The 24,876-nt window shown below is 41.0% G+C and overlaps 1 protein-coding gene across 1 annotated transcript in view; it reads left to right on the top strand.

The window, feature by feature from the left end:
• DSCAM (DS cell adhesion molecule) overlaps positions 1-24,876 on the top strand; it is a 414,994-nt gene that overhangs the window by 307,929 nt on the left and 82,189 nt on the right. The window contains exons 12-17 of the mRNA XM_085040271.1: positions 6,803-6,999; positions 9,226-9,322; positions 11,013-11,141; positions 15,555-15,722; positions 19,334-19,404; positions 24,226-24,466. Coding sequence (XP_084896397.1) covers positions 6,803-6,999; positions 9,226-9,322; positions 11,013-11,141; positions 15,555-15,722; positions 19,334-19,404; positions 24,226-24,466 — 903 coding nt within the window. The remainder of the gene's footprint in view (positions 1-6,802; positions 7,000-9,225; positions 9,323-11,012; positions 11,142-15,554; positions 15,723-19,333; positions 19,405-24,225; positions 24,467-24,876) is intronic.

Raw genomic sequence — 24,876 nt, 5'->3', positions numbered from 1 at the left:
TCCCGTAGTTTGTCACAAATTTCCAGAGGCTTTCACCACAACTGACTGCAGGGGACGAAGCTGTCAGCTTATCATCCCCCAGTCCCTTCCCTTGGTAACTTGGAAGTGCAGTCAGAGAAAATGGGAACTGAAGCTGAGGAAGTCACATTCATTTCAGAGCCATGTCAAAGTCAAAGCAAAGACCAGGAAATACCAGCAGCTGCTGCTCTCCTGTGGATCATCTGAAGCCATCAGCTTGCACTGTACAAACAGAACTAATGCAAGAAAAGACCTTGGGAAGAGGAAAGAGTTGCCTTTGTGATTTGAGAGAAAAGCGCTTTTTTATTTTATTAATGCGTCTTTTTGGTTAAAATTCATAGTTGTCATGCAAAATAAATCAACTTCTCTTCCTCTAATGTGACCTGAAACCACTTCTGAGTGAATAAGAGATGAACCCTAAATGTTCCCAGCCTTTGCCCTGACACATTCAATCAGATCAGGAGGAGCTGCCAAGGACTCGAGACATCATTGTCATTTTATTAAAGCTCAGCATCAAACAAGGTCTGTTCAAGCTTGGAAACACATGTTGGAATCATATTTGTAATCAAAGTATCTTCATTTATGCCAGGGGAACAGCTGGTATTTTAGGGTGTACAGAATCCATATTCATTCCCACTCAGTATTTAGTTATTTTTAGATTTTTTTTTTCCCCCAAAGGTTACCCTGTATGAGTGTCCTTATGTCTTAATAATGCAGTTTTTACAAACCACTGAGTGTCCTGTTTTGCCATGGGATTTGCAATGCAAACTTATGGACCTGAAATGTCTGTGTTTAATTTCTCTCTTTTTACACAGCAGTGCTGGTTTTTATACTTTTCTGTCAGAAAATTACTTTGCTAATAGAACTGCTAATAAATCTCTTGCCTATTGTCCAGCAATCCATTCATACAAAAACATATAAAAGGCTACCAGCCTTCCTTTTAGGGCAAGTTTGGAGTAGAGGGTAATTTGATTTGTTTATTTTCATTTTTAAAAATATATTTAGGAATATATGTATTTTTTTAAATTTGTTTCCTATACGCTACAGACTCCTGAAACTAAAGCTGAGTAAATAACTCCGTCTGTCATATGAATTAATTTAAATATTTACTTCTCTACCCAAATTTCTCAGGTCTACCTGTTTGAAATTATTTTTTTCCAATCTGGAACATCAATGGCTATTAATTTCAAAAAGATTGGCTTCTTAAATTTGAGATTTGCGCTTTATTGATTTGATTACTGGCACAATTCACTCTGTCTTGTCTCTATTTGACAGCTGCATTGCTTACACAAAAAATTCTTTACCAGTTCCAAGAAATACAGAAAAATATTCTACCCTAAAATCACCTTCATGAAATGATTAAATAATTCAAATTGAATTTTAAAAATATTTATCCTAAGACAACATGTCTGAGGAGGTTCACAGCAGACACACACAAGTAGGTACCAAATGTGAAGTTATTTTCAAACTTAGTGAATATTGGCAGAAAGAAGTTGTCATTAATTATATGTCCATTATTATAAATATATGCCCATTATAATTCTATATAATAACTTGTATACATAAAAATGGGATGCTTATTATTATGTTAAATTATTTTTTGACCATCTGAGACACAGAGTTTGTTTCCTAATCTTGGCATCTCTTGAGGATGAGGACTAAGAGCTTGATTTTCACCTGCTGATCTGTTTTTGCTGCTACAGTTTTACCAAGGAACTAATCAAATTAAATTGAAGTGTTTGGGAAAGCCTATTGATTTAAAATTCTCTTTCCTTCACCATTTGAATTCCAGAGATGCTCTTTATGAAATCCAAATGTTTTTTATCATAAAGGGAAAACTGGAGTTAAAAATTTTAGCGACTCACTGACTCCTGGAAATCTATTCAATTCAAAAATAAATTCACAAATATAGACCTCAAGAAATAAAAGTGTGACAGCCAGGCTACCTTAAATGTAAGTACTGCATTTGCATGGCTTTCTTTGCCTGAGCAAAAATGGATGGAGAGGAGGGAATTTTTGAGGTAGGAAAATCACATTTGTCATAGAGAGAATTCTCAGTGTGGCTGATCAGCATGGAAGGACATAGTGAATTTGGCTTAAATGTTTAACTGGAATTTCAGTTTTTAAATTTTTTTTAATATATTTTTTCCACATTTGCAAGATGAATCCCTCTTGGCCACAGACATTTCCCCAAAGTGGCCAATTCAAGTATGATCCAGTGATGGAGCCAAATTCTGAGAACATCCTGCCAGGGCAGAGACCTTCAGACCAAGAGAATCCCAGAATCCCAAAATGGTTTTGTGTTAGAAAGGACCACAATTCTTAAAAGTATTGAGAACTTTAGTCAGTCTTGCAATCATTTTTGAATGCTACGTGGATATTTAGTGTTTAATTACAAATTAAGAGACAGGGAGATTTTTAATTTGCTTTTTTCCTATGTGGCTATTTCCATCTATGAGCTGAAAGAGAGAAAAAATACTTACCATCCTCCCAGCACTCTACATAATTTTTAAATTGATCTGAATTTTGGTTTTCTAGTAATTCAGTTTATTCCAAAAGGATTCAAAGTTTCTGATACTCTGCACAAGCTTTCCCCAACTTACTATAGCCTCCTTATTCTGTATAATGAGACTGGTCTTTCTCAAGGTAATTAAATGTTTTCACTTTTATTTGCATTCAGTTCCCGACGAAACAGTCAGCAGCAGCAGAGAAAAATAAGTCAGATTAAGTCATTTTTACTGAATCGCAGGAAAGGCCCAGATTCAGTTTTCTTCAAGAATAAGACAAAAGATTCTTGTTTTTTCTGAGCCACTACCATGGTTCTTAAGTATAATCCTGACTACTGAATTTTATACTTTGTTTTTAATGATGAAGTTACATAAACTAGTATTTGGATATGCATTAGTATAGCAATATTTCATCTAAAATAAATAATTGTTTAATATAATAATAATAATAATAATAATAATAATAAAATAAAATAAAATAAAATATTTTAAAATTATTTCTTGCTGGGTTGCCCTGAAGAAGGGGGAATGCAATGGGTTGACCTGTGAAAAGCAGCAAAATCAGTTTTCCAAAAGAAAGCCCAACTTAAAACAGAGAAAACTGCTGGATTAATGCTGCTGGCAGAGATATGCATACCTTGAAAATGGAAATTGCCATGATTTACCAATTGTAACTTCTACTTTGTCCAGTTTTGACGAATAGATCTTTAACTGTGCCCAGCACCGCATGGATTCAGACCATGGCATGGAGAACTGCAAAGAAAATAAAATTTGATTAATAAGTCCCATGGTGAAACTACTCCAAAATCGTGGAACATGACACTATCCTTTCCTTGAAACTGCACAGAAACATGCCCTTCCCTTCCAAAATTCTCTCACAGAAATATATATATATAGATATAAATATGTGTCTGTATATAATGCACATTTGAAGAGATTTAAGGCATAGACACTCTTAATATGGCATCTGAATCATCTTGATACATTTTTAAATGCCTTCACTTATTTTTAAGACATCCTAAGAGAATATCTCATGCATATTTAGTGCAGCTTTAGCTTGCTTATTTACAGTTTTCTAGATTATTTTGTCAGTAAAGAACCAGCTTATTTATCTCAGTTATTTGCATCAGTAATTTGATTAAAGATAGTTGGGGGGATGAAGAAATAACGTTTCCTAAAATATCCTTGGGAATGTGGCTTTGTTACCAGAAATCTTTTGACATAGAGGAAGATAAAAAGAAGAGCTTATGGTTTAGGATCATTGGAGATAAATAGTGGAGAGTAAAAAATCAGCTTTGGAGGAAGGGGAAATATTTAGCTGTGAGGCATTGCTATGGCAATAAGGAATCCATGTGGAAGATTATGTGAGAAGAAGGGAAGGATAAGCAGGGATAAAGCTGTATCTGAGGAATAAAGTCATCTTTCTTTACATGTTTTTATGCTGCTCTTATTAAGAAAGTTTGTTGTGGGGGGGAAAAAAATGAGCTTTGCAAGGTAGCCTCTGGTTTTCAAAAAGCAAGAAAGGTGGTCATGGTGTTTGGTTTGGAATTGTCACCCAGCACAGGACCTGAAAGTGAGGCAGGAGTCTCTGGGACAGCCTCCTGGATGGCTGTGGGATTTCAATCCAAGCCCAGATGTCCCATTTTCCTGGGAAAATGTCCCTTTCCTTGTGAAGCAGGAGGAGGGTGGATCTGCCAGGGCAAGGCTCACCTGCACAGGTAGCCCAGGAGCTCAGGTACCTCGTGGGGAGGAACAAACTCCTCATCTCATCTCCTCCGTGGGCTCAGAATCATCATCATCATCACCATCACCAGAGAAACCCCAAGGAGGAGATGCTGATGGGAAGGAGGACTGCAGCTGTAGGGGAAATCCCTTAGGTGACCTGGGAGGTTGGCTGATTTAATTAGGGATGGGGAATGAGGCTGGAAGAGGAAAGTGTGGCCAGAGGGATTAGGGGATATGTGAGAACCCAAGGAGGTTGCAGCAGGAAGGGAGAGGGGCAGGTGAAGGGGACTGGAGCTTGTTGGGCAGAGAAAGGGCCATGTGAGAGGTTGGGGACATTGTGGAAGGAAGAAAGGTGGTGGCACAAACTAAGGATGGCAATGTGGGCTCCTCAGTAGCCTGGCACTCTTTTGAATTGGGTCTCTTATTGTACAAAATGCACAAAACATTGTATGGGACTGCTTCAGGAAGAATTTGTTCACTGAAAGGGTTTTCAGACATCAGCAGGAGCTGCCCAGGGAGGTTTGCAGTCCCCAGCCCTGGAAGTGTCCAGGGAAGGCCTGGCTGTGACACTCAGTGCTCTGGGCTGGGGACAAGGGAGGATTAGTTACAGGGTGGACTCTGTGACCTTGGAGAGCTTTTCCAGCCTTAATTATTCTGTGTTCCTGTGTGAAGTGCAGCACTTGCACATACAGGGCTCACATCCCTGCAGCTGAATAGGCTGGTCCTTCTGGCTTTGGAGGAACAAGTAGATGGCTACAAAAAAGCAACTTTCTGAAAGTAACCTCCTTGTGGGTACATGGACAGAGACCAGATGAAACTGAGGCTATTTCCATTCTCTGGAAAATGGAATCAGACTCATCCTGATTTTCTATTTTGATTATTCATGATTTTTTCTCTTCAAGTGTTCCTCTTGGGCAAAACTGACAGGAACCCAATATCCACACAGTTAAACAGGATTTACTTCATCACCAGTGCAGGTGGAGCCTCCTGCCTCACACCAGTCCTTTCTCAGAGTCCTTCCTGGAATTAGATCCCATTGATAACATAAACCCACAGCTCCACAGGCCCTCATAATCTTCAGGTCAGCTTGGTTTGGTTCAGGAAGCCTTTGAACAGAAAGGGCTGCATCCTGACATATTGTCATATCCAAGCATTAACAGCTCTGGCATGTGAAAAGGTCATGCCACCAGGAATTAACATTACGGGATGGCAATTAAAGTAATTCATTTAAATAAGGATTTTTATTCTGCTGTGCAGCAACAGACACAAGATATGCAGGGGGAAATACTGGGAAGGCCTCAAATCAGGGCTTTTGTCAGTGAAATCTGATTAAAATAGGGATGAAGAGAAGTTCAGATGGAAGGAGTGAGTTGTTGTGATAAGAAGAGGCAGCTGTTCATGCATAAAAACAAGGGAAGGGGTTCATTGCTGATGCTTTAAAGGAGTGGACAGATTCATTCAGAAAGAACAGCTCTCTGTGCTGGCCAGGGCTCTCCAGCTTTTCCTGGACTTGAACTGAAACACTCATGGCTTTGATTCTTTCTAGACACAGAAATCCAGATGTCCTTCATTGGTGGACAAACCATGTGGGGAGGAAAGGACAGCAAAGGACACCAAAGAAACCATCCAAAGATTTGAGGGGGTTGAAGTAAAACACTCCAAGGATTTTTTTTCCTTCCTGTTTAGTTAAAAAATATGAAAATACTTAAGGTTTAAGACTTTTCTTGCTAAGAAGAGAGTACTTTTTTCAACGTTAAAATTTAAGCCCTTTTTTAAAGAATGGTTAATGAAGTTGACAGATCTGTCCAAACTGCTCTGCAAATACCTTCTGAGTACAATAAAAACTCAATTCTAGCTAGGTTTATTGTCAGTTTAATTATACTTTCAGTGCAGTACAGTTCAGCTACACACTCAACACATCCATGGTCTGTAAGCTCCTTGGTGCAGAGCCTTTCTTTTAATTTTGTGCAGCTCCTGGTTTAATTGAGATATCTCATTTTGATAGATCATTACTGTCATACACACTGGTAAATCATACAGCAGTCAGCAAGTAAAACAGCAGCTCATCAGAAGAAAGAAGACATTTTTATCAGTTCTTTATTGTCCACATATCTGAACACTTATTTGTTCAAGTCCCTTTATGCATTGTGAGTATTGAATATTGAATTATGTTCCAAGTCGCCACTTGAGCAGCAAAACAAATGAAGATGTCTTCCTTTAGATTCACATCTCCCATTGTCCACTTCCAATTCCTTTCTGCTAAGTTCCCTTTGAGGATTCTCTTACAAAGGAATGAGAGCAAAATACTTTCTCACATTTATGTCCATAATATACAATAATAATATATTTATATAATATACATTATAATATAATATAATATAATACAATATAGATGTATAGTATGCATAATAATATAAATTATATATTCCTCACATCTGGTTGACTATGGACAAGCTGGATGAGACACAGATTGAAGGGCCAGCCCTGCAGCATCAGACCAGTCAGCTCACTGAGAACAACCTTGTTCTGTTTTTATTTTTGTCTGTTTCTAGTTCCAGCTATGATCACTTCCTACCCAAACACCACCCTGGCAACTCAAGGCCAAAAGAAGGAGATGAGCTGCACAGCACATGGAGAGAAACCCATCATAGTGCGCTGGGAGAAGGAGGACAGAATCATCAACCCTGAAATGTCTCGTTACCTGGTTTCCACCAAGGAAGTTGGGGATGAAGTGATCTCTACCCTGCAGGTGAGAGCTCTGGCAAATATCTGCCCCCAAGTTCTGATGTGTGTCACACTTAGCCTCACCAAAATCACTAGACTGGTTTGAGATAAAAATGCTGCCTTTTTAAAAGTGCTCTTCTCGCTCCCTGTCACTTGGTGGGGCTTGTGAGACCACTTTATAAAGTCAAAGTGGTGTTCTACATGTGCCTTTATGAAATCTAAAAGAATCTTTCTTTTTCTTTTTTTCTCATTCCAGAATCTTGATTTTCCATTTTCAGTCACATTTAAAAAGTGTATCTGTCAGGCCCAAGTAACTAATTCTCTGTCTCTCTGGTTATTGTCTAAATTCTAGTGTAACTCTTACAAAATATCAATTTCTTTACCAGCCAAAAACTGTGTTGGATGATATCCAGTAAAATTCTGGGTTTGCTCTCTGTGAGGGAACTTTCTCATTTATGTCTGTGAGAAAGGAAAATATTCTATGCATTATTTTGTTCCTATGAGCATTTTTTGCGATATAAGTAATATTTAGTTACAGGATACACCCCTAGACCTCTCTGCCATCATTCTTATTGATTTTAACAAGATAACCCCTGGATGGACAACAATATTGCTATTTAGGAGGCTGGAGACTTGCTTGGAGAGTTCTCTTCTGAAGCAGAGGTGTACAGCAGGTGTTCTACACCCACATATGATTTACATACAAACCATTTACTGCTGAGAGATAAAACACCCCAAAAAGTGGAAAATGCCAGATGAAGGCTGTCTGTGAAGCTCTGAGCTCAGTGCTTTTGCATGATGATGTGATCTTCAGCTCTGTGCTCAGCTTTTATTTCTTCTGCAGGACTCCTGCCTCAAGTGAGGCAGGACATGGATTTTCTCTGGAGCTAAATTAGGGTTGAGTAATGAACAGCACTGTGTGATGCAAAGCTGATCTTGGAGACCAAACTTTTCACAGGTGGCCAATAATTGTGTGTTCTTTGTTTTCTGGGCACTTGCCCTGAGCCCTTGGGGTCTGATTTGCAGAAGTACTAAGCCCTCATGGCTGCAGCTTAACTCAGTGGAAGCTGTTATGAACACATGAAAGGCTATTTATTGCTCAGGACTCTGAGGGAGGGAGAAGAAGGCCCTGCATGTCTCAAATTGAGCTCTGGAAATATTTGTTTCCCTGTCTCCAAGCTTAGCCACACGTGCAACTGAACACAGCTTGACAAGTGGCCACATCTCCAGTGATAACTCTCCAATTTCCTTGCAGCAAGTGGGAAATTAATCCATTTATCTTAACCAGTGGTGACTTGGAGTTCTGCTCCCATCACCTGGGTTTTGCTGAGGAATAAAGAGCACGTGGAGTTTCCATGGCTCAGCTAATATGTGGCAACTTGTCAAGCAGCCACAAACATTATCATACATCTGCTTCCTTAATTCCCTACATGGAACAGTGGCAGTGCTCTTCAGGATGTCAGGGCTGATGAAAATAAGTTCACTCGTGTTTCTGAAATGGGTGAATTCACACAAAATGCTGTGAGAAAATGAATGGATGTTTTCAGGGCATGGTTTGAACCATGTGCAGTAAATAAATTGAGTAGTAGCACACTGAACAATGAGGAGGAAATGGTATTTCAAATATCTGCTCGTTTAAAAAAATTCTTTCCTTATTGTGCCTTGAACGAAGCAGTGTAGAAAAAATATCATTATGATCATGTTTGCAAATATTATATATAAATTCCCTTGCTATTAAACAAGAAATTGGAAAGAAAGACCACACAAAACTTTATTGTGAGGCACCATGCTGAACACAACAGGGTTCACCACCAGTGTTTGAACCTTCATGTCCTCCACACAGACTTCAGCCACTTGAGTTATTTTCAGAAATAGCTGGGAAAATTCGAAGGCAGCAGGAAGCACCATTTTGTATGGAAAATTTCAGCCAACAGCTAAATACTTGGCAAACTTGTGAGGAACAGGGAACAAGGCTCCTGAGGAGAAGCTGCAGGAATAGGTGGAGCTCCAGCTCCTGACTACACGTGTCGAGCTGCTAGGCTGTGTCCTCAGCCCAGGTGCTGCTGGCTTGGATAATCTCACTATTTTGGATGCTTTCCTATGCAAACCTATGAGTGCAAGCAGCAATATCTATTTATTGCTGTCAAGCAAAACACTCTGCACGATTTTTCTTGCGCCGCACAGACAAGCTGTTGGTTTATTTTCTCTGCTGTGCTGTTCAATCCATCACCTCTTTTCCAACCTCCTATAGATTCTGCCAACTGTGCGTGAAGATTCTGGCTTCTTCTCCTGCCATGCCATCAATTCTTACGGGGAGGATCGTGGAATAATTCAGCTCACTGTGCAAGGTAGGGAGAGGAGAGGAAGTGGAGAAACCTGCTGGGGGGAGGGAGGTTCTGATTCCTGATTTAATGGGCACCTCATTGTCAAAGAAATGAGGAGCTGCATGGAGATTCTCAGTCTTTCATTTCCCAGCGTCGCAGATTAAATCAAAATAAAAGATAAGCTTGAGTCTTTCTAGATCTGTACAAATTAATTAGAATTTTTTTCTTAAATACAGTAGTTGACAATTGCTAAGGACACATAAAACTAATATCTTCAGTGGGCACTGTGGATATGAAGGATTGAGAGAGAGCAGGTTACATTTGATTTTACAGAACAAAAGTGTTTCAAACCCAGGTCTGAAATAAAGAAAAAGCGATCTGCTGGTTCCTCCTCTGCCTCTGAGCCTGCACACCACAAATCCCCACAACTTGCAGATTTCTTTTTATTCCAAGTAGCAACAGATCCCAACAAATGCCTCAGTCAGCCCTGTTAAAAAATTCAGGTGGAGTTTGGGAGAACTTTCCCAGTTCCACCAATGCTCATCTGAACTGCCCTGGCAATTTAAAGGATGTTAGAATGGGTCTGAGGGCTGGTTATTTACAACATTAACTTCACAGGCTTTTAGAGTGATTCTACCACAATATTCCATTATTAAATGAAAACTTTTAAACACGCTCAAAGAAGTAGAAATTTTACTCCTTCTCCCCACCAAATTCAGCACTTTTGAGTTTAGTACTCATATTTCTACAATCACATTTTGTGTAAAATCACTGATTTTACACAAGAAGTATTGATGAATTGTGGTGTTTGAAGTAAAACATATTTTCTAGCATGAATGTCCGAGCTGGAGTGATTTTAAGGAAAATCACCTCTACACTGCATACAAGCAGGTTAGAGAGAAGTCAATACTCAAGATTACACCAGTAAACCCAAGCTGAAAAATGTTGAGTGCTTCAGCAGGTGATTAACATGATCAGGATGGCAATGAGTGACCAGAGGAATGGCAGGCAGGCTGAGCCAGTGCCACACTCACCAGTGTAAAGTGATGAGGTCTGTTCTGAGCATAACTGGGTGCACGATGAGGTCTGTTCTAAGGAGAATTGGGTGCAGGATGGGATCTGTTCCGAGCAGAACTGGGTGCAGGATGGGATCTGTTCTGAGCAGAATTGGGTGCAGGATGGGATCTGTGCTGAGCAGAACTGGGTGCAGGATGGGATCTGTGCTGAGCAGAATTGGGTGCAGGATGGGATCTGTTCTGAGCAGAATTGTGTGCAGGATGGGATCTGTTCTGAGCAGAATTGTGTGCAGGATGAGATCTGTGCTGAGCAGAACTGGGTGCAGGATGGGATCTGTGCTGAGCAGAATTGCGTGCAGGATGGGATCTGTTCTGAGCAGAACTGGGTGCAGGATGGGATCTGTGCTGAGCAGAACTGGGTGCAGGATGGGATCTGTTCTCAGCAGAACTGGGTGCAGGATGGGATCTGTTCTGAGCAGAATTGGGTGCAGGATGGGATCTGTTCTGAGCAGAACTGGGTGCAGGATGGGATCTGTGCTGAGCAGAACTGGGTGCAGGATAGGATCTGTGCTGAGCAGAACTGGGTGCAGGATGGGATCTGTTCTGAGCAGAACTGGGTGCAGAATCAGGTCTGTGCTGAGCAGAACTGGGTGCAGGATAGGATCTGTGCTGAGCAGAATTGTGTGTTGCTTGCCCAGAGCCCCCCGACCCCCCTGAGATCGAGATCCGGGAGGTGAGAGCTCGCAGCATCGCCCTCAGGTGGACCATGGGCTTCGATGGCAACAGCCCCATCACTGGCTACGACATCGAGTGCAAGAACAAGTCAGGTGAGGAGCAACCTCAGCATCCCCACTTCAGGGCATTCCCTGCTCAGTTTGGGTGGTAAAAGAGTATTCATACATTGAAGCTGCCTGATGGAAATTTTTATCATGGTTTATTTAATCTTCCACAGGAAGATTTATCTTCATTTGTTGTTCTTTTGTTTGTTTGTTTGTTTTATGGTGAGAACATTAAATTTATCAATTGCTGCTCTTCCCTTTTACAACTTTGTGCTATATTTCCAAAGGTAAAAATGTGATGTTTTCATTAATAGATAAAATATTTTCAAGAGTGTTGAATCATCAGTCACCATTTTTGCCCTGGCTTTGTAAATGAAATTGATAATGTATAGGAGGGATTGGTAATGTGCCTGAAAGGTGAGGAGTGGAAATTCTCCACTAAGGCTGGAGCTGAGAATTGAAGGTTTGGAGATTTCTGTTAGGCAAGGATGCCTTCAAGGGATATGCACACCTAAAAGTTCCTGGGCTTTGTTTCCTTTTAGATTATTTTCCTTTCTTTCCTACCACTCACCTGTTCCAGAAAAGTTTTTGAAAGTCATTCTTGCCTGATCGACTCCTTTCTCACCCTAAAACAACTCTTGTATTTCTGAATGACGTAACTCAGCACAGCCCTGTCTGGGAAGATTAAGATGCTTCCCTTCAATTGAAACAGCATCAGGAAGGAATTTCAGAGCTCTAAAGCATCTTTTTTGGGTTTAGCTTGATGTTTTCAAGTGATAATGCAGAATGCAGACAAAGATTAAGGGGTGATCACCATGAACCTGCATTGAAAAATGATGTCTCTCTAATGTGGAAGGAGAAATTAAGAGCAAGACAGCAAATGAAGCATCATTAGATTGGATGGAAACATCATGACACTGATAAAAGTTAAAAAAAAAAAGAAAGATAGGAAAAGAAGTGGGTTGCAGTTTTCTTCAATTGGTGTTGAAGAAAATATTTCTTTGTCTGTATCTGAAGACAAATCCTGGAGGTCACGTCCTAAAAAGAGCAGATTGTTTCCTTCTCACTGCAAACAACAGAAACATCATTTTTTAGAGTCTGAGGCTGAATGTTTGGAGAAACTCAGATCAGGATTTTGAATTCTTGCACATGATTTTGGTCTTTAATTAAATCATCAAGAATATGAAATATCAAAGAGGGTTAATGGAGAACTTGCACAGGATAGTTGGAGGAATTTAGAACAAAGAGGAAGAATTAAAGAAACTTCTCAGTTTCCAGGTATTAAAGGGATGGAACAAAATCAGATTATACATTCACAATCCAAATGTTAAACTCAAGGAACATCCTTCCAAGGCTGAAGTGAAGCTGTAAACTGCACACTTGTGTTTAGTGAGACTTTTCCACCTCTGTTGCCTTTCCTGAGGACTCAGGAATGGGTTTAGATCAGGATGCACCATCAAGGCTTCTCAGGAATGAAAACTTTTCAGTTTCAGGGAATGTGCAGGTGACCACAAAGCAAGCATGGACTTCACTATCCTATCACAGAATCATAGAATTTCAGTTGGAAAAGACCTTTAAGACCATCGAGTGGAAAGTTAGCTCAGCACTGCTGATATCCACCCCATCAGACAGAAAAGATACACTAATCACCCTAATGGAATTAGTTACTCCATGGGAGGAGAGTGGAGTTGCCTGTCCTGTATTGCCATCCCAGAGCACTATGAACAGCAGGAACTTGTAGTTTCAGGATGTTTTGGTACTTAGAGACACCACCTGTCTGTACAGGAATGTACCCGAGGCACTCAGACCTGGCCCTTCATGGACACCAGTCCTGTGCAGCCTCCAGACCTTTCCACGAGAGGCGTGCAAAGAGGTCTGGAGACAGGAACAGCTCTGTGGCTCCTCTTTGTGCCTCTCTCCCCATCCTTTTTTAAGTTTTGTATGTCATTAGGGCAATCTTAGGGACAAACTGTGCATCAGCTCGGCTTCATCGCTCGTTCCTGTGCTCTGGTGCGAGCCGGGCAGCCCCAGGTCGCGGATGGCTTCGCAGAGTTGGGAATTCCCCAAAAACTGTCCAGGAGCCTCGGGATGCCGCTGGGAGCGGGGACGGTGCAGTGCCAGAGACAGCCACGGGGTGGCAGCGCCGGTCCGAAATGCGAGCGGCAGCAGCTTTCCCAAATTCTCCAAACTCCCCAAATACCCCAAATTCCCCAAATTCCCCAAATCCTCCTGGAAAAGCCCAAAGATTCATCCTTCCTTTTAGGAACAGGCGGAAAGGTGTTAGTTTTCGTTAAAATGTGGTTTTTTTTAATAGATCATGCTGTAAGCATGTGTTTTTTATAACACTGAGAAATGCCAGGGCATAGAAATTTTATGAGTGGAATCAATCTTTTCTTTCTTTTCTTTCTTTTCTTTTCTTTTCTTTTCTTTTCTTTTCTTTTCTTTTCTTTTCTTTTCTTTTCTTTTTTCTTTTCCTTTCCTTTCCTTTCCTTTCCTTTCCTTTCCTTTCCTTTCCTTTCCTTTCCTTTCTTTCTTTCCTCTCCTTTCCTCTCCTTTCCTTTCCTTTCCTTTCCTTTCCTTTCCTTTCCTTTCCTTTCCTTTCCTTTCCTTTCCTTTCCTTTCCTTTCCTTTCCTTTCCTTTCCTTTCCTTCCTTTCCTTCCTTCCTTTCCCTCCCCCCTGCCTCCATCTCTCCCTCCCAGCCACCCCAGCCCTACTCTGACACTGCTGCCATGGCCAGGGAGCCCAGCTGGGTTCCAAAGGCAGCATGGGCTTGGTGTGGGCAGGGAGGAAGGGCTGCTTCTTCCCAGGCTGGGAGTGGCTGGAAAGGGGCTGGAAAGGCTCTTCTCACCATTTGCACTTCTCTTTGCACGCCAAAATCCACCAGAAGCCTTGCCCAGGGTCTGCTGAGCAGAAAGCAGCTCTGGAGTCACTGCTGGAGTTCTACAACTTCTACAGCCACAGAATGGGCTTGGCAGAGACCTTACAGCTCCTGGAGTTCAGCTGATTCTCTTCTGCTCTGGGTCTCCCTCTCTCTGACGGGAGTTTCCTTGTTCTTCCTCTCTCCCTACCTCACACTTCTTGTGAAATCAAATCCACGTTGTTGAATAAATTCCCTCTGTTGCAGAGGCATCTGGGGCAGAGGCATCTCTCCCTCATCAGCTGGTGACACACAGGCAGGGACACCTTCCACTGTCCCAGGCTGCTCCAAGCCCCAGTGTCCAACCTGGCCTTGGACACTGCCAGGGATCCAGGGGCAGCCACAGCTTCTCTGGGAATTCCATCCCAGGGCCTCCCCACCCTGCCAGGGAACAATTCCTTCTGAAAAACCCCTCAGAGTTCATTCCCTGGAGCCAGGCTGGGTGTGTTCCTCACCACTCCTGCCTGCCTTGAGCAGCCCTGTGCAGGGCAGAAGGAATTTCCCCAGGGCAGTCTCACCTGAGGCAGCAGCAGGGCTGGGTTGTTCCTGGCAGATCCCTGTGGGAGCAGCTGGACAGAGCTGTGCAGCCAAAGACCCCAGATCACCTCACACACAGCAAAGGAGCAGCACTGGGGCTAGACTGGTGTGACTGGGCAGCCCCACAGGGCTCAGTGTTGACCTGCTGAGTCTAGAGTCTGCTTTGGGCACACCCAGCCTCGGGGTGCTCCTGTGCTGCTCCAGGGCTGGGGCTTTCTCCTGGATTCATTTTTCCGTCTTCTGGGATAACTTTCACAGAATCACCGAATCATTTGGGTTGGAAAAGCCCTCCCAGCCCATGGAGTCCCAGCTATGCCCAATGGCCACCTTGTCCCCAGCCCAGAGCACTGAGTGCCACAGCCAGGCCTTCCTGGGACACCTGCAGGGATGGGGACTGCAAACCTCCCTGGGCAGCTCCTGCCAAGGCCTGAGCACCCTTTCCATGCAGAAATTCCTGCTGCTGGCCAAGCTGAGCCTCCCCTGGCCCAGCCTGAGGCTGTTCCCTCTCATCATTTGTTGCCAAGGAAAACAGGCCAATGCCCACCTGGCTGCACCCTCCTGCCAGGGAGTTACAGAGAGCAATTAGAGCTCATCAGGGCCATTCCCATTTATTAACTCCCTTCCCTCCCTTTTTTTCAAGCCCAAATACTTTCTTGCTGATCGAGGATCACTTTGGGGCAGCAGCTCCCATTTTTATGCAGTTGTTCTAATATACCAATGGTAAGAAACCCAGTATGGTTGCACTCCCAAAACTGAGGAATCTTTGCTCCTTAAAGAGTAGTTGTTTCCTTGGATTTGCTGATGACCCCAGAGCTAGGATCCCATTGTTCTAAGCACCACTTTTGGAGTGCTGTCAAGGAAGGAGATCACTGGATTTGCTTGTAGCAAAATGTGTTTTCTGGATTAACATAGCAACGGCATGAAACAGTTTAACGTTGTGCTTATATTACCCACATCAAAACCCCCATTTATTTATCTGTTTCTATTGACATTTCTCATCAAACAGACTCTTGGGATTCTGTCCAGAGAACCAGAGACGTTTCCCCTCAGCTGAACCAAGCCACCATCATTGACCTGCACCCTTCCTCCACCTACAACATCCGCATGTACGCCAAGAACCGCATCGGCAAGAGCGAGGCCAGCAACGAGCTCACCATCACCACTGATGAAGCAGGTATGCCCTGCCTTGGCAGCCTCGAAATTCTGTGGGGATTATCCCTCTTTGATGGCAGGAATTGCTGCATGAAATGCTGTTTATGCTGTTAAGGAATACTGAGTTATTCCCATGGAATATTGTGAGTGTTGCAAGTTTGTCGTGCAGGGCTGGAATTAAAGCTGTTCAGTGGCATCTAGTGGTCAGAGAAGACATTGTGCTCCAACATTTTGGCTTGTGATGTTGGGAATAACACACCTGTAGTTCCACTGAGGCAACTCAATCAGCAACATCCTGTTTTTAGTGGTGGTTCCTCCCCTGTGGGTATTTTGGCTTTCCTTGGATGCCCAGATATGAATGTAGGTAACTAATTTAAGTTATTCCCATTTGACAATGTTGGTCCACATGAATCAAATCTTCATTTGAATATTCCCTCATTACACCCAATCTTCATTTGAATATTCCCTCACTCAACCCACCCACCATTTATTTTTCTGGCTTTTGTTTGCATCTCTTGGCTGTCACTTGTTAATGTCATCCCCCTGTTCTCTGTTGTATTTTATTAGAGACTCACAGAGTCATTCAGATTGGAAAAGACCTCCAAGATCATTGAGTCCAACCTTTATTTTTACCTTTAACCTTTTATTTTTCTGTATCTGCCCCAGGCATGTGGGCATTTTCCCTTTGGTGTTTGAAGCCACTCTTGTGTAAATGGAATTTCTGCCTTCTTTTATCTTATGCTAAGTCAGCACTGCTTCCTTCTTTGGGGGGTTAGAGAGGACAACCTGTTGACAGTGTTCTGGCAATGAAAATTCCCCTTCTCTTTTGAGATTCGTGTTGGTCTTGGATTTGAACACCCAGAGACTGATTTTCAGTTCAGCTCCTATGCAAACAACTGTGTAATTCCCACTTGTTTTCTCTGGGAATTTCCTACAATGCAAACACATCCCTTGTCAGGAGAATGTGATTTTGGTTCTGTGGGACTTTCTGAGGAGGAACAGCACCCAAAGGCTCACAGTGGAAAGCAGAATAATCTGGACACAACATGAGTTGTATTTCTTTTTTCATCCTAGCTGAAGGAAAGCCTGCAGTGAACAGATTTAACAGTGAATAGTTTGTTTGCAAAATATTTATTTTTTGAGCAGAGATTTTCTCTTCCTTTGTTCAAAGAAAATGTGAAATCACTAGAGAAAACAGACTACCCATTCTTCCAGCCAGAGTCATCTGTAACCCCAAAATGTCCATCTTCCCTTGTGCAAAATAGTGGGATGGGTCTTGGATCAGCTCTTTTGTGCTCCCTTATTCACCCATGCTTGGAATATTTTTCACTTGCCGAGTTTTTCCTGACTGATAATTAAGTTGTCAGGATCAGCAGCTGGCCTTGAAATAAAAAAACAGCTTCCCCATGAGCAGGGTGGAACCTTAATATCACATTTTATTTGGTTCTTTGTAACCAGGTTTCAGAATAAATGATCCTTTTGTCACTGTCGTTTGAGGAGCTGTTTTTTTGGGAGAAAAAGACCAGCAGTGTGGAACTGCATTCAAAAGTCACTGATCTACCTAGGGAAGGATTGGGAGAGAGGAGGTCAGGCTTAAGCAGGGTTTGTGATGTTTTTCTCCTGGGTTTCTATTTCAGGGGATGCACAAAGTGTAGGAACACAATTTTTTTTGATCGCTGTTTACTTCTGTTCTCTGCTTTTCCAGCAGGAAATGGAGAACAGCATGGGTGCAGGGGATGAGAGAGAAGGTAATGAGCAGGGAGCAAAATGAAGGTCCAAGAAATACAAGATAAAAACCAAGCAACACCAACCATGCTATTGGAAAGGGGAGGGGGGCAGATTATGTATCACATATTGCAAAGGAATATTTCTATTAAAAAGAAAACCGTAAAAGGTCTCTGTGGCAAAAGAATAAGTAAGGATGGAATGACCTCAAAGCTTGCAGACCACATCTTGCTTTCCATGCAACCCCAATTAGCTCATGTGTTGGAAAATAGATTTCAGTACACACTTGCACTGATGCCTGTCAGAAAAAAAAAGAAGCATTATGGCCATTGCCTAATGCTGAAATCAATAGAGGAAACAGGGATATCTGGGTTTTCTTTATGCCCTTGCCACAAACGCTGTATGACATTAAGTATGGAAAATTAATGACTTCTTATTTAGCATTTCACCATGGTGTGCTGGGAGCATTTAACTATTCAGGTCTGTGAAAAAAAGTTTGGGGTCTTTCGAGGAAAAGTCAGGATTTTAAGGGGCACATTTTAAGCCCCATTTTTAGGATCAAATGCTTCAGTCAAATTCCACTACATCATAATGTACCCTGGAGAAGTGGCATTCATTTTTGTCAACAGGGGGACAGAATCAAGGTCAGGCTTCAAAAAGTTCATAGAGATCTCATTTTTGCCAGTGGACTTTTTCCTCTTCTCCTTCCTTTATATTAATGCAAGAAGAATGGAAAGAAAGTTCTTTCAAGCTTTGGACATTTCCCATATGCAGGACAGTCAGGAATGGCAGAGAATAGGGGATATTTAATAACTTAAACATATCATAGGCTGTATTCTGTGTCTCTGCTTTCATCAGTTAAAGCAAAATGCTCTGCTTCCTTTCACCACAGCTGTCATTTATTGCTGCTCCACCTCCAACATCCCCATCTCACCCTTTTTATTGCTTTCCTTCCTTTGTCATGCTATTAAACCTAATTTAATACCTTTCACTGAGGCCATATTCTGCTTCAAGGGAACCCTCTGCAGCAGCTCGAGATGACTCCATCCCTCTCCTCAGATCTTTCCTCTGCAGTGATTTACCTCGCTGAGCAAGCAATTTACTTCACATCTCTCTGTTCAATCCCAGCTGATCCTGAGCTGCTTTGGAGCTGCCCAGCTGATGAGGAGGTTCCTTTACACTCATGGCCTTCTTTTTTTTCATTGACCTTTAAAGCCTCCTGCACACCTTTGGCACTGTGTTGATGGTCCATGAAACTTCTCCTGGCTAAGGCAGGAGCTGCAACAAGCTTTTCCCATTTGCCAGTTAATTTTTTATCTGATTTCCAGGCTGGAATTCTTGCTGGAGAGGGGGAGAGTGTAAACTGGGCAGGGTTTGGTGTGTGACATATCTGATATTGGACTGAGTGTGCTCAGTTTCCAGTGACTAAGTGAAAAGTTTCCACTTTTCCCAGTGGAAAGTTTGCAACAGAATGAAGATTGGATTAGGAGCTCCTGGCTCACCTGCTTTAAATGGGTTCTGCTGCTGTTCTCTCACCCACAGGGTTCTGATTGCTGAGAATTTGTCTTGCCTACCTCCAGATATGCAGAAACACCACTGTGGAAGTATCTCCAGACAAGAAAAATCACTTTTATTCCTCCTATTATATTCATTTTACTTACCAACCAGCTTGCTATGTTTTGGCACATGCTGTATTTTGCTGCTGGCCAGAGATGACACCTGAATGCAGAAGATTCCAGGTCCTGCTTTTGTTGGATGAAGTTTCCCATGTGGCACTGACTCAAACCCCTGTGGCACTGGGGTGTTAAGATGGTGACATCTTATATGTGAAATTATGGATTATATGTGAAATGCTGGATTCCTTGGGCTGAGAGGGCCAATCTTGATGCATTTTCCTCCTTTTTCCAGCTCCTGATGGTCCACCTCAGGATGTGCAGCTTGAGCCTATATCTTCACAAAGCATCAGAGTCACCTGGAAGGTAAATACTCACTCAGCCAAGGCTCTGTCAGTATTTGGGTACATTCAGGGGAGTATTAGAACAACTGTGCCTTGGTTATTTTATTTAGGAGAGACATTGCAGATGCCTTTGCCAACAAATATTAAAATATTTGCCACTGAGGGGAGCATCATGCAAAGAAAGCACCTTCAGCTGATGTGTAGCAGGAGGAGCCCCTTGCATTTCCTTCTTTTTTCTGATTTCAGAGATAAGGCCTGATGTTTAGAAAATGAGAACTCACAGAATTTCATTGAGGTTCTGGGCAAAATTTTGCTGAACCTTTGGAGCCAGTGTGATTTTTTTTTTGCCATTTCAATGGACTTTGGGACAGATTTTTGCTGCACAGAGAGAGCAAAACAATGTCTCAATATAGCCTATGAGAACTGATGAAGAGCAACTAATTAAAAAATATCATCAGCTTGTATTATTTAAAAAAACTGGCAAGTCACATGACTCAAATTTTCGGGTTTTTTCCTAATATTCTGACAACGTCAGAATGTCTTAAATGCTTTGGTATGATACCAGAGGTACTTAAACCATGTTTTAAATGGTTTTGTGATATATACTGCTTGTATGTTGTATTGATAATTCCGTATTTTTACAATTCTGAAATGTGTAATATTAAGGGCTGGAGTGGAATTGTGGCATGCTAATAATTAATTTCTATATTGATCTTAATTACTCCTGCAAATGTGAATGACGTGGCTTTTGTATCATTCAGAAAGTCAGGAGCAGAGAGGTTCTGCTTATTAACCCCATAACTGTGGGGGATTGGTTATTTATTGTATAATATTGAATATATTGTAGTTTTAAGTCAGTTCCTCAAAATCCAGATTTAGAACCTCTTCTGCACAGGTCACAAAAAAGGCAGTGCTGATTCTTGGATCTTGTCAACATCCTAAATTTGTATCAGTGTTGCTTTTCAACAAATGGTTTCCAAAACCAAAAAGGTTTTTGTCACTAGTCACAGACTTACGTGGCACAAAGGAAGGAGCTTTTGAAGCCATGCAAGAGTGGAAAGGGATTCTCAACAACCAAAATAAATGCTTAAATGGGCTTTTTCTTTTTTAAACCATTTAAGAATTGTGACTATCTGATCAAATCCACTTGATCAGATGCTATAACCTTCAAGCTTCCATGCCTGAACTTGTTTTCATGAATTTCTGGCTAGGCAGGTAGAAAGGCTTTGCTAGCTTTTTCAAGAAGTTCACTTTGGGGGATAATTTTAAAAGCAGCAAGAGAGTTTATAGCTGAAGGTTTGTCCTTAGATTTTATAGATGCAGATGTGAACAGGCAGCAACAGGACAAAGAGAATTCCAGAATTCCCACACCTACATTTCAATTACTGCCTAAAATATGATTCAATTTGTACTTAAGGAGACTTCAAGGACAACTGAGCATGTCCTGGTCTCTGGATATTGTCTGATATTGAAGGATATCAAAGAGGTGCTGGAGTTGTGTTCTCAACATCATGTTTGGGATTCGATTTGTGAATTCTTGTCAACCAAAGTTCATTACAAAATACAACAAGGCAACCACAGAAATGAGTTCTATATTAAATATATACTTCATTAGCCTGGTCTCATGAGCTGAAGGGAGAGATGGATTTGCACAGCTGGAATGAGCTTGAGGTGAAGTCACTGGGCAGGGTTAGTTAGTGTAGTCCTGCCTTTACTGGAAGAGTTATTTAATGAATGGAAGTTTGTAAGCTGATTAAAAAATCTTCCCTATTAAGAAGTCCCAAACTAGGAGTGAGCCATTTACTTCCCTTGATTTATTGCAGTTTTTTCCAGGTCAGAGCAGTTTTAGTCCATTAATCAAGTAGGTACTGTAAGATGGTCCCAAAGATATAATTCAGTTTATATAATTTTTATTATTCAGATTCCTTGCTATATCCTCTTTTGGGAAGGTGCCTATGATGCTGTGCAAAAAGCACTCTCTGAGTGTGCAACACAATGTCATTAAAAATAAAGAAATACCCCATGAGATCAATCCAATGTTGTCATGGAAGCCAGAAAACAAGAAAAGGACCTGACTTTGATAATTTTTATTTTGGAGGCATGTGGAGCTTTAGCCATGAAAGCCTGTGATGACATTTTAGAAAAGGGATTGTGGTGAAAACCATGGTTATATTTAAAGCTGGCAAACTTTATTAAAATACAGTGTCAATAACAGCAAAAGGAGCAGGGAATAAGACATCGATTATCTTTCATCTTGTATTAAATCCCATTTCTGCACCTTGCTTCAGCTGTAAATCTTCATTTAAAGTTTTGTCTTAGCCCACTCTTAGAAAATCCCAGTTAAGCAAAGTTATATTGGTCTGTGATTTATTTAATGCAATTTCTGTGGTTTTCAGACTGAGCTTTCAAATAATGCTCACCACTTTTTGGTAGTTTAAGTTAGTACAGAAATAATAGGAATTAAACAGGTATTCTCATTTAGAAAAGATCATGAAAATGTTCATTATTTTTTCTTGTAGTACTTTACATTAGGTAAATGAACCCATTAAGTTTAGACATGGGGAATATTCCTTTTCCTCTTTATGCCTATTTACAGACACACAAAACTATAGAATGTCATCCTTTCCAAAATGTTTTACAAATATTGAATTTTGTGAGATCAGCACTAAGGTCATGGGCTGAAACTTACTTTTTCATAATGTTCTAATGTGGCTACTGACAAGGTTTACAATATTTTTCCCCAAGGACAATTAGTCATGGAAAAATGTTGCTTCACTCTATTTTCTACCAAAAACGGGTCTATACACAAGAAGGCATACTTATCAAATGAGTTATGTGTGAAAAAAGTCAACTCAAAATGAAGCACTCAGATCACAGTAACAAGGAACAATGGGATTTTTGTGAAGCAGAACATTCAATGTTTTGTCCTGAAGTGACTTGGAGTTTGTTTTATATTGTATAGTATTTCAAAGCAAAAAAGAAAAAAATCCCTAAAATGTGAATATTTTATTAAAGAAAAAAAAATCCCTCAACTTAAAACAATTATGAAGTTCATGAAAATTGCAAAGTTTGTCATTTTATTCCGATTCAAAGTGAGAAAGCATAATTGCAGAAGAAATCTGAACTACAACAACAACAATAAAAATCTGACCTTGGTCTCTCCCCCCTCAGCCCAGCTTAAAAATACCTCCTGCAAACACTGAAAATCACAAAGCCATGGAATTGTTCAAATGAGTAAAACACAAAGGGCTCTGATAATAAAACAACCTGTATGTTTCTAAAGAAGTTGGGGTTTTTTGACCAAAAAAACCCCAGAGAAATACTCAAACAGTAAACAATTATACTCTTAGCTTCCCAAAACACAGTCCTTATCCCTGCAGTGTGATCTCAAGAACTGAATCCAATTCCATCATCTACATCTGATTGAAATCATACAACGGAAATTGAAATTGTATCATCACTTCAAGTTCTGTTTCTCAAGGCAGGAGGGAGGAAAAAAAAGCAGCTGAAGAGATAATTCAACAAATGAGATCCATACAGTGACACATTTTATATTTGAGAGGGTGCTGGCTTGGGCAGAGCAATGGTTTGACAGTAGTGGATGAAAGGCAAATCCCACCCTAGTTTTATCATCTCCAGTGAGATTTTAGTCCTGTGGACGGTAAACTCCCTGAAACAGACAGGTCCTGTGGCAGAAAAGAGTGATAATTCTTGAGAATCTGTTCCTCAGGAGATTTATTGGGATATAGAAGAAACAGAAGTTGTTTCCTCTGCCAGTGCAACTCCTTGCTGATAAACTGTGTCACAAAGACCTTTTTCATGGAGAAGTGGAATGGATGAGCTTGTGGAAATTTGCGTGGAATTTGTGGATGTGTTGGGAATTTGAAAGAGGTGTGGAGGACTGGAAAGAGATTTTTGCTATGGATTACAAACCACACCTTAAAATGCTTATACTAATTATGCCTTGTATACATAGAAAATCAGGCATGAACATTATCCTATAGAAAAATCAGTCCAATACTATTTAAATGCAATTTTAATAAGTATTGCTGTCAATAACAAGTTTTTCCCTGAGCTGACAATCCCCATTCTGCTCCAGATGACATTTTATACTGCAGACTACACAAATTATTTCCCCTAGTCAGGAACAGGGAATCTTGCACTGTGCCTGAGAACTGTGGGACATTATTATGGCCAAGCCTTTTGTGCTGTCCATGCCCCTGAGCACCAGCTATATTGCAGCTATTCAGTATGCAAATCCCTGCTTTCCAAATCATTGTTGCCTCCAGCACTCATTATCTAATCATCTTTCTCCACTACACGCGGAATGAACAGAAGCATATTTCAAAGCACAGCATAAAATTTTCCTAATGCAGAATAAACTGAATAAACTCCTGTGACTGCCTTGCACAGATCAATAAAAGCCTTCCTAAAGGTTCAGTGAATGGCAGGAGCTCCTGGCAAAAACACAATTAGTACTGAATGGTGGCCTGTGATGCAAATATAGCCTTATCAACTCAGCTCGGATTGGTTCACCTGATAAGAGAACAAAACATCATAAATTCAAACTCAAGAGTGTCTCCGTGTCGGATTTTTCTGTGCATGAACCATTTAAAGGTCTTTCAGCACAGAAATGTGCAGATTTAAAAAAAAAAACACACCTGAATTTTTTATAATTGAAAAAAACTGCTGCTTCACGTGCAGGGAGTATTTTTTAATTGTTATCCAGACATAGAGTAGGAAAAAGAAATACTAAATTTGTGTGTTTTTTCAACAGTTTTAGGGGGAACAACTTGACTTTGGATGTGTGTATTTAATATGTAACCTTTCCTTTCCTGTTCAGGCCCCAAAGAAGCACCTGCAGAATGGAATTATCCGTGGCTACCAGATTGGCTATCGGGAGTACAGCGCTGGGGGAAACTTCCAGTTCAACATCATCAGCATCGACACCACGGGGGACAGCGAGGTTTATACCCTGAATAACCTGAAAAAATTCACCCAGTATGGCATGGTGGTGCAGGCCTGTAACCGGGCTGGAATCGGACCTTCTTCTCAGGAAATCATCACCACCACTCTTGAGGATGGTAGGTCCTTGGCAAACAGCTCTATTGGGGCATAATATTAATGTTGTTATTATTTTATAGCTTTTTATCTTGTTGTTTTATAGCTTTTTATCTTGTTTATTTTTTAGCGTTTGTTGTTGGATTGGTGATGATGAAAGCAGGGAGGATAAAAGACCAGACTTTAGATAGAAAATAAAATAGAAGAGCCTGGCCAATGAGCTTGTTTGATTTTCATTGGAAAGGCAAATTGATTTTACCAGATAAATAAAAATAACCCTGCTAATGCAATATATTCTGCTCTGAATGAGGCTGACTAAGACCAAAACATTCATTAAGTAGCCAGATCCTCTGGTGTTCACATATTTGCAAATTTTGTGATCTCATCATTGCTCCACAGTGATCTCATCATAGTTTTCAGAAGCAAAACTCTG

Source organism: Lichenostomus cassidix, chromosome 1, assembly GCF_008360975.1.
Source record: "Lichenostomus cassidix isolate B80296 chromosome 1, HeHo_3.0, whole genome shotgun sequence".
NCBI classification, from domain to species: Eukaryota; Metazoa; Chordata; class Aves; order Passeriformes; family Meliphagidae; genus Lichenostomus; species Lichenostomus cassidix.
This window is presented reverse-complemented; position numbering and strand designations above follow the sequence as displayed.